This window comes from Eurytemora carolleeae, unplaced genomic scaffold (genome assembly GCF_000591075.1).
Source record: "Eurytemora carolleeae unplaced genomic scaffold, Eaff_2.0 scaffold510, whole genome shotgun sequence".
NCBI classification, from domain to species: domain Eukaryota; kingdom Metazoa; phylum Arthropoda; class Copepoda; order Calanoida; family Temoridae; genus Eurytemora; species Eurytemora carolleeae.
This window is the reverse complement of record NW_019396395.1, coordinates 219389-229709: the sequence shown is the minus strand read 5'-3', so window position 1 is coordinate 229709 and position 10321 is coordinate 219389. Positions and strand designations below refer to the sequence as shown.

Genomic DNA, 10321 nt, shown 5'->3' with positions numbered 1-10321 from the left:
TAAAAGTAGAGCACAAGAACTTTCCAATGATGTATCATTTGTCATATTTGAACATCAAACATGGGATTTAGAGGGGGGGGTCAAATTGACCCCCCCCCAGCGTATCCTGGTTTTCAAGTACCCCAGCAGGGATAGGGTTAAGTTATGTAAAAAAAATCACAGAGGGTGGTCAAATGGACCCCCCCCCCCGCAGGAATAGGGTAAAGTTGAAAATATTTATTGATGAATTGTTTGAAGGAAATATAACTATTCAGAAAAGTGTATTAGTTTTTGTTGATCAATAAATGTTTTCTAAATTCTTGCTTATGTAATAAGTAATTTTTCTCTGGGAGTTTAGTTACCCTTTAGATTAGTTTTAAATTTAGATTCCCTTTTCTAAGGGATACCATAGACTTACAACAACATTCAAAATTTAACTTTTGCTTCACAGTCTATAGAAATGAGATATTGTGTTAGAAATTAAGAGAAAACAAATTTCGAATACATATTTTAGAAAGAATTGTTTTTTTTTTCAAAAGAAGGTTAATAGTTTTTATAAAATCTTAATGTTTGTCCAATTATGGCACTGTCTGCAGTCTTGAATTTTTATTTCATATTTTACAACAACATTTGAAACATAATACTCACCTTCTTGTTGTCTACTTTCACAAAAAATGAGTCAAATAGTAATTTTAACGGGTAACATTTTGGTAAATACATAATTTTCTGCCTTATAGTACAATCAAATCTCAATCTTTGGTTCTTCCGAGGGAACCCAAATAGTCCAGTTCCTTCCTAGTAAATTACCATATATGCATGATTTTACTCTTCTCTAATACTTGTGTTACCAACCAATCTTTTCTTGGAAAGTAAATATCTCATATTTGTCTTAAGACTTAATATCTCTAGTGGTTAAATATTGAAGTCTTATAGCTATCAAGGCTCTTGAGAAAATATGTGGATGTTACACAAGCACACTCCACTGCAGACAATCTATCCTTGGTAACAAAGTTATCACTGGGCAACCTAAACAAACATGATCTGAGCGTGTACACAGAGAAAAATATCTTATTTTTGAACTTGATTAATTATAGGGTATACAAATTAATATTATTTAAAGGTGAACTAGTTGTTGCTTAACTCAGGTACAATAAGCATCACAAACTCGGGAATTGGGAATGATCTGGTAAATTCACAAAAGCCCACCTTATCCTAATAATGTACTGGGATTAGTCCCGTCCCATGATTGACTATATTTTATAGTTTTTTAATGGGATGGGATATATATCTAGTCTAGAGCTCCTGTGCAAATTCAAAGTACAATTCAGTGGCTAAATATAGAAGCGCATTCCAAGAATCTAAGATGGTCATCATCATCATAATCTTATCACCAACATGTCTAGCCATTAAAAACAAATTAATTATTTGCTCAATGGTTCATCCATTATGAAACATGTTTTAACATTTATGTATAAAATCCAATTTTGAAAAGTGTATACTAGCAAACTCGTAGAAAATCCAATTTTGAAAAAAGTATACTAGCAAACTCGTAGAAAATCCAATTTTGAAAAGTGTACACTAGCAAACTCGTAGAAAATCCAATTTTGAAAAGTGTATACTAGTAAACTCGTAGAAAATATAATTTTGAAAAGTGTATGTTAGCAAACTCGTAGAAAATCCAATTTTGAAAAGTGTATACTAGCAAACTCGTAGAAAATACAATTTTTGAAAGTGTATACTAGCAAACTCGTAGAAAATACAATTTTGAAAAGTGTATACTAGCAAACTCGTAGAAAATACAATTTTGAAAAGTGTATACTAGCAAACTCGTAGAAAATTCAATTTTGAAAAGTGTATACTAGCAAACTCGTAGAAAATCCAGTTTTGAAAAGTTTCAAATACTGCCCAAACCTATTCTTGGATTGAATACGTAACTTCAATAAGACCTCCATTTGAAAGAGTGGCATTGCCCTATTTACTATATATGGTGTTTGAGCGGAGAATATTTGAGATTTTGTCGATCAAGGATTATTAAGATATCCAATTAGTTTTATAGCTGACATTTTATTTTATTTCAGTTTATTTCTCAAAAAGTGATTAATGCAGTTTACTGAAAGAGGTTTAAAGGATACTAGACCATTTTAAATCAGGCATGCTATTCTGCACATGAAGAATCAAGAAGAAAGAAAATTATTTCATTCATTTTTTCAAACATATATTTAAAAATAAATGTAAAAATTTCAAGGATATCAGGGTTGGGCTTTGTGAAAAAAAACATTTAAGCTATCTATGCAGAATTTTATACATTTATTATGCTAGTTTCTAGTGTTGAAAAATATATAATTTAATTTGGTTTTAGATCTGAATCATATTCTGATGAATTACAGTGGGCTTCAGCCTGGTTATTCAAAGCAACGAATAACACTTTGTACCTAGACACTGTAAACAAACTTATTCAGGTGGAAAATTATTTATATTTCCTTTAGATTACAATTCAAAGGGTGCATATATCGTTGAAAAACAGCCCCCCCCCCCTTTTCTAAGATCATTTCTATAAAGAGTTATTTCAGGAATGTTGGCTTGAAGAGAAAAATTATAGTTTTGGAGTTTTTAAATCATCAAATTGGGGGCAAATACAAAGTTGCCAGTTTAAATCTTGTTCTCCTTCAAAATAAATTCTAAAAGAAATTAAAAACTTATTGGTTTTTTAAAAAATCGTCCTAATTTTTAACGTATAAAAATTGGTTTTTAATTACTTAAAAAATAAAATTTAAACAGTTTTTTCCCCAATTTGAAATATGTTTAGGAATTCCCCCTTAATTCGAATTGTAGTGAGTTTAGCTGGGCAGATAAACAGGTTGGAGCCCAGGTGATATTCTTTTTCTTTCATTCTTATAATTGTCTTGCCCCATTTTTAAATTCGATGTATTGTAATTTTGTAATTGTTAACACTAGAATGTCACTAGAAATTAGATTGACAAATGAATGCAGCAAATTATTTCTAAAGGTCAAAGAAGATATTCAAATTGTCGCTCAATCGTCATGTTTCGTGGGACACCCTGTATTTTATTTTATTTTATGGCAAACCAATGAACAGAAGAAAATATGTTAAAAATAAACGCTAATATATGAGAAATATGCTAGTATTAATATAAAAATAAACGCTATTATATGAGAAATATGCTAGTATTAATATAAAAATAAACGCTATTATATGAGAAATATGCTAGTATTAATATAAAAATAAACGCTATTATATGAAAAATATGCTAGTATTAATATAAAAATAAACGCTATTATATGAGAAATATGCTAGTATTAATATAAAAATAAACGCTATTATATGAAAAATATGCTAGTATTAATATAAACAACGTCCGTCGATAAAGTATTTCATTCATTTAATAAGAGTTTCAGCCAGAAACACCTTATATAAAGTAGCTTTTTTGTGTTTATAGTTGTTGCTGTACACTCTCACTAAGGATATGCAGTACGGTACAGCAGTTGAGAAGTTTTGTAACAATGCTATCCACAACCTCCCTAGATCACCAAAGGTATCCTAATAGCAAAAATATTCAAATGAAAACGAAACCAACTGTTTAAACTTTTGATATTTTCTACTTTAAACATTTATCTAGCAGAAGTCATGGTCTTGAATAGACCAGACCTATGATCCAGACCTGCAAACTCTAGTATTGTGGATATAGAGATCAATGTTTGATCTTGATCTTTTCTAATCTGCAGATTAATTTATTCTTTTTTCGATATACCACATGGTTATCGTACCCGGTCAATGTAGAGGTTTAGGGAGCTTTCATCAGAAGGATAATAACTAAAAATGAAGAGATTAAGCATTGATCTTCAAATTTAAAGTGCACACACTTTTTTTATCTAGCCATCGGGATATACATAATATGAGACTAGTATTAGTCATAAAAAGTGCTTACATCAGGTTGTTTAAATTTGAAGATTTGAAAATTAGAGTTTGAGGTAAATAGTCAGTTCTTTTTCTAAGATTAAATGTTTCAGAGTCAAGTTCATCGGCATGAATGTTTTAGGGTCAAGTTCATCTGTATGAATGTTTCAGAGTCAAGTTCATCTGTATGAATGGGGCTCGAACAGATACGCTGCTAACTTTGCTTTTATTTGTATACAGGTAAATTGTACCTTTTAAGGGGACAGTGAACTTAATTCTAAGTGACACCACATATTAAAGATGACATGCCTAATTTACAATGGTACCCTTTTAATCTTAATCTGAGTAACAAAAGTAAGGCATCCTAGGTGTCTTAAAACGTGTTCAATTCTGACAATTTCATTCAAAATCCCACATTTATTCGCAAGTTAAGGGCAAATTTAAGGATGTGCATGCCAGTATCTACAAAAGGGGTTTACATACAATTACGTTCAAACGGTCCCTCCAAAAATGAAACAAAATTTCAAATTTCAGTTATGAATTAAAAGTCTGCTGCAAAGCAAAGTACTGCTAAAAGTCGATTTGTTCAGGCGTATTCAGCTGGCCTGGGAAATGAGGATTTTCTTGATTTTGCAAAAGAGCAGGTTACATTTTAATGAACTATAAACAAATATCAATTGATATATATATATATATATATATAAACACAACTTGAGGACTTTGTGGTAATGCATAGGTATATCTAATCATCGTTATGTAAGGCCCTCAACTTGTAATCAGTTGGTTAAGCTCTCTGGTCGCTTTTTCATTATTAACTAATAATCAGAGTTTGGCGGAGCAGTGGTTATAGCGTGTTTGATTTGTAATCCAAGGATTCACGGTTCAAGCCCCGCCAACTGCAAAATAAAAAACTGATGAATTGAGCCATATTGATGAGTCCTTATAGGACGAAGAAACACTTTAGCTGGCCAAACAGCTGGACCAAATTAGTTGAAATTTTTGAAGGAACCCATGGAATACCCTGCATGGGGTTCATATAAATTAAAATAATTCGAATTTTCTTTTTCAAATTAAATTTTCTTTAAATTCGATTTTTTTAAATTTCTCTATGGGCAACACCGGGTACTTCAGCTCTAGTTCTTCATATAACTCCGGAATGATCAAGGTAACTGGTAAAGCGTTTGTTATTTAATAACTCTGAATACCCATAAGATGGATAGAATGTCGTCTTACCCTTCCACAATTTATCGGGCCTCACTTTTGACTTATGACTTTGGAAAAGAGTGCTTTATTTTGTCTCTAGATTGGATACATCCTGGGTGATGGTGGTAGAAGTTTTGTGGTTGGGTTTGGAGAAAACTATCCTACAAGACCACATCACAAGGTTTAGTAAATTCTCTTTTTTAAGTTTTGAATTTTTCTCTATTAAGGGAGAGACCACCTTAGTAACATATTTGAACTGAGAATGAAATATTGTAACGAAAAACTTTTAGATTTATTTGATACCAATGAGACATTTTTTCGGTGTACAATTCTTAAAGAAGAGCGGAATATTTCACCAGTTGTTTCAGCCCGCAGAAGAACGTTTTTTTACAATTTGAAATATAATGTACAAATACTAAAAGAAACTATTTATTCTACACACTAGTTGCATGCATAGGAATAGGTTAAGAAAAATAATGAACATCTATTATTGGAAATAAATTATTAAAATCAATTTATAAATCTATGAGGTTTATGCAAATTCTTTCAGCTAGGGTCGCTTGTTGGAGGTTTTCTTTATTTTAATTGTAGTGACGACATTTTGTAAAAAAAATTAGAGAAATTATCGATTCCATAGTTCTACTATGGACAATTCATTAAAAAATCTTTTGGGAAATTTGTTCCTAAACAGCAAATTAGTTTATAAATTATATGCTTTAACATGTTTTGTCCAGGTTATTAAATAATTGTAAAAAATTCGTTTCTTCTGCTGGCTGAAATAACTGGTGGAATGTTACAAACAGCTAATTACGCTCTGTTTTACATATTGTACACCTAAAGTTTTCTCTACAATACTGCACTTTTAGCTCTCATACGTTACATAGCACTTAAAATTTCTATTGTTCATTCTTTAAAAATCATACGATACACTTTACAATACACATATTTTCGTCATTTTGCAACTACAGCTGTTGTCCCACGAAACATGACAGCTGGTGAATAGTTTAAAATGTCTTCTTCCATAATATTTCAAGTTATAAATATATAATGGCATCCATATTATGGTAAATTTGATTTCAAAGTAAAATATATTTGAGTAAAGTTTTTTTAAACTAAATTAACTGCAAAAAGTCTTTAATATCTAATATAGTATATGGAAGAAGACATTCAAAACTATTCACCAACTGTCATGTTTCCTGGGACACCCTTATAATCTACATTATACATTAATTTATATTTATATAATTGACATTCAATGTGTGACGGACATCTAGTCACATCATTTAAATCAAGCTATTTGATATTCAAATCTATTTGTAATTTAGTTCACTAGTTCCTATTAATAGTTTTAGCGTTAAACTATGAAAATCGCCATTTTTGATCATTCTCAACTTTTAAATTTTAACTGAAAAAATTGATTATTTTCGATTGTCGTCTAACTTGTCTTGTCCCTTTAAAGTTGTATTCTTTGTGGGTTATACTGTATCTAATATTTCAGGCGTCTGCTTGTCCCTCGCCACCAACTGCCTGCACCTGGGAGACATTTAGTGCAGGAGGTCCTAACCCTCATCTTCTTCTTGGAGCACTAGTTGGAGGACCTAGGGTAAATACAAACATCGTCCTTTGTTAGAAATGGGTATTTATTTTGTTTGGTTGATTTTTGACGTTTTCAAGGAACTAAAGATTTCTAATTTCTAATTTCTAATTAAATCAAATTCATCTTTGAACCTTTGTCTGATCATGAATGAATGATATTATAAACATATACTACATTTAAAATTGGTTGATTGATTGTCTTTTTTTCATGATTTTTACTTACAATATGCACAGTATGATGACGACAGAAAAGATTATATTTTATTAAAAAGCTGATGGTGTTTATGAAGACGACAGAACAGATTATATTTATTAGAAAGCTGATGGTGTTTATGAAGACGGCAGAACAGTTTATATTTTATTAAAAAGCTGATGGTGTTTATGAAGACGACAGAACAGTTTATATTTTATTAAAAAGCTGATGGTGTTTATGAAGACGACAGAACAGATTATATTTTATTAGAAAGCTGATGATGTTTATGAAGACGACAGAACAGATTATATTTTATTAGAAAGCTGATTATGTTTATGAAGACGACAGAATAGATTATATTTTATTATAAGGCTGATTATGTTTATGAAGACGACAGAACAGATTATATTTTATTAGAAAGCTGATGATGTTTATGAAGACGACAGAACAGATTATATTTTATTAGAAAGCTGATTATGTTTATGAAGACGACAGAATAGATTATATTTTATTATAAGGCTGATTATGTTTATGAAGACGACAGATCAGATTATATTTTATTAGAAAGCTGATGATGTTTATAAAGACGACAAAACAGATTATATTTTATTAAAAAGCTGATGATGTTTATGAAGACGACAGATCAGATTATATTTTATTAGAAAGCTGATGATGTTTATGAAGATGACAGATCAGATTATATTTCTAACGAGGTTTCTTTGGACTACAATGCAGGGTTTCAGGTTATAAATCAATTAGTTATAAAATAATTATTTGAAGTAGATAGACTGATAAGTTCTACAATTTATCAGTAATTATTTAATATTTGACCCTGGTACATTTCATTAATGCCTTTAAACTTTTCATCTTTTTCATATTTTCAAGAACTTAACCAGTTCATATAAATTCCATTGCCATTCTTTTAATGATCAATATTTTATATCTTAAAAAGTTATATGATTATATCATTTAATGATTTTTTGCTTTTATTTTTTCATTATTAAGCAAAATATTTACACTCACAGAATTTGTCAGTCAAAAGCATCAATCAAAAAAGATTAGTGTTTACGTTAATATAGCAATTTACATTATGTATCATACAAAAAAATCCAAAAAGCCTTGATGTTTTTGAACTAATAATATAAAACATTAAGTTTGAATTTGCTTAATTAAAAATATCTTTTAATTTTATTTTTTGCAGGGAGCTGTAGCAGGACTCTTCCAGATAGCATTTGGATTATAAAATGTTATATTTTGTATACATAATTATATGTAACTTTACATAATTACAATTTTTAAAATTAAAAATTTGCACAAAATTTAAATGTAGATTGATACGTATTAAACTAAAAACTATTTGAAGCATGTTCTACTATGTATATTTTTTTTGATGCGGTTTTATATTTTATTTCATATCAACAAACTTTATAAAAAGAAGTTTTTCTTTTTGATATTATTTATTTATTCGTTCCACTGGTGAATTAACACTTTTCTTCCCCATTTGAATAATTTCTTTTGAATAATTAACAAATCTGAAGTTGCATAAGCGTGATGTAAATTTAATTAGAAGGTTATTAGTCTAGTAGAACAGAACAGCACACAATATTATTGTACTGTCGATGATTCATTAGCAGTCAAATTATATTTAACTTTATTGCACCATAGAAATATTTATGGAAAGATTGTTTAACGTCTGCTTAAAATTAATTCTAAAGAAAGAAATAGGTTATTTAAAAGAATATAATATTTTTTTTGACTTCNCCGTAGCTGGAATATGATTTACCCATAGAGTATTAACCATAACAGATAGAACACTAGACGTCGTCTTTTCAAGATTAAAGGACTTTTCGTTTGCAACAACCCTGAGGCAGAAGCCCGAAGGAGTTACGCGCATGCTGCATTGAAAAAACATACAGAGAGAAAGCATACTGGTAGCTCCTTTGAGCTTCTGCCTCAGGGTTATTGTGAACGAAATACACCTAAATCTTGAAAAGACGACATCTAGTGTTCTGTCTGTTATTGTTAAGTAATCTTTGGCTTTACCACTGGAAGCTGAATTCATTACATTGTTTTGAAAACAGACTTTGACTACAGTTACCATATTTCTAAACTAATTATATCAGGGATTTGTTTTTAAATTCCTTTTTATGAAACCTGATTGATCCTTAGATCTGAAATTATTTACAAACAAAGCACTTTACGTTTTTTAATGGGAATATTTTATTTTATTTTCATGTTTGATTTTTATTTCAAATTCAGACGAATTATACAAGTAAAGGAGTTGAGTCTTTGCCACAAACTCAGATTTTCTAACCCCTATATCTGAGCAACCCAATGCGGTGACCTTAGATATTTTAAATTCTATTAGATCAAATAATTTAAGTTTGAAATTCCAAAGGTTTACACCATCAGCTGGAAAGATATAGGCCTTAAATATTTCAAGAATTATTTCCTTTGTGATTACTGATTATTATTACGAGTTTTATGAGGGTATATATACCATATTTGCTATCATATATTTTTTTTAATTCTCTTGTTTTTTTTAAGGAGGTTTTTTAAAATATTTTTTTTCTTGAACCGTTTTATTATTTATATAGATACATAAAATGAGTTTAAAAATATTATGAATTTTTAAAACATTTTTGTTTGATCTTCTTTTGAAAACAATAATAATAGCCTAGTCAGCTGAATTGAATTTACTTATTAGTTGACTAGATGAAAATGAAGAAGTAAACATGCACCTCACCTTTACATACTCGGCTCTTATACTTATAGAGGTGAATATTTATAAAGGACTGTACACATATTTCAAATGACTAGCACAGTATATAGAATGACCTGTTTGATTGGCAATGGTACCCTCTTAACCTTAGTCTGTGAAAAGATGACTTTGATATTATTTTTCTTAAAGGGACTGTAAAGGAAAAATGAAAAGGGGTATAGGCTGAAACCTAAGAATCTCATGGAGTTGATTGAGACATATAAGAGTTCTATCTGATGTTCCTGTCTCGAGAAATTGATATAAAACTGTGTCAAAATTATACCAAAACGTATATATGTAAGATTCGCAGTATTAAACAGATCTAATTTTACAAATACGCAGCAATCTGTAAACAACGATATCCCAGAGGAGCCTGAGAAACTCAATTGTGTTCCTATTATTATTTATGCGTCCGGAACATGTCACCAGAACTCCAACCAATGACAGTGCAGTATTATTGTCATGTGTCTCCGTCTGTATCACGTGACCAGTTTAATGCACTGCCATTGGAGGGAGTTCTGGTGATACGGACGTATATCTTACATATTTACGTTTCGGTATAATTTTGGCACAGTTTTATGTCAATTTATCGAGACAGGAACATCAGATAGATGTATTATAGGTATCGTTCTACTCCTGAGCATCTCAGGTTTCAGCCTATGCCCCCTTTCCT

The 10321-nt window shown here is 30.1% G+C and overlaps 1 protein-coding gene across 2 annotated transcripts; it reads left to right on the top strand.

Annotated features, from left to right (window-relative positions):
- Positions 1–2309: 2309 nt before the first annotated feature.
- Positions 2310–8212, top strand: LOC111702374 (endoglucanase Z). Of its 2 annotated transcripts, none has more exons than XM_023474039.1 (9): positions 2310–2438; positions 2786–2848; positions 3438–3533; positions 4038–4135; positions 4486–4539; positions 5199–5279; positions 6597–6701; positions 7550–7630; positions 8089–8212. In XM_023474039.1, the coding sequence occupies exons 4-9, from the start codon at positions 4058–4060 to the stop codon at positions 8128–8130; spliced, it is 441 nt and encodes a 146-aa protein (XP_023329807.1). In that variant the 5' UTR covers positions 2310–2438; positions 2786–2848; positions 3438–3533; positions 4038–4057; the 3' UTR covers positions 8131–8212. The 2 variants fall into 2 exon arrangements, with proteins under 2 accessions (XP_023329807.1, XP_023329806.1); XM_023474038.1 differs by having other exon boundaries at positions 2311–2438; positions 4067–4135.
- Positions 8213–10321: the final 2109 nt, after the last annotated feature.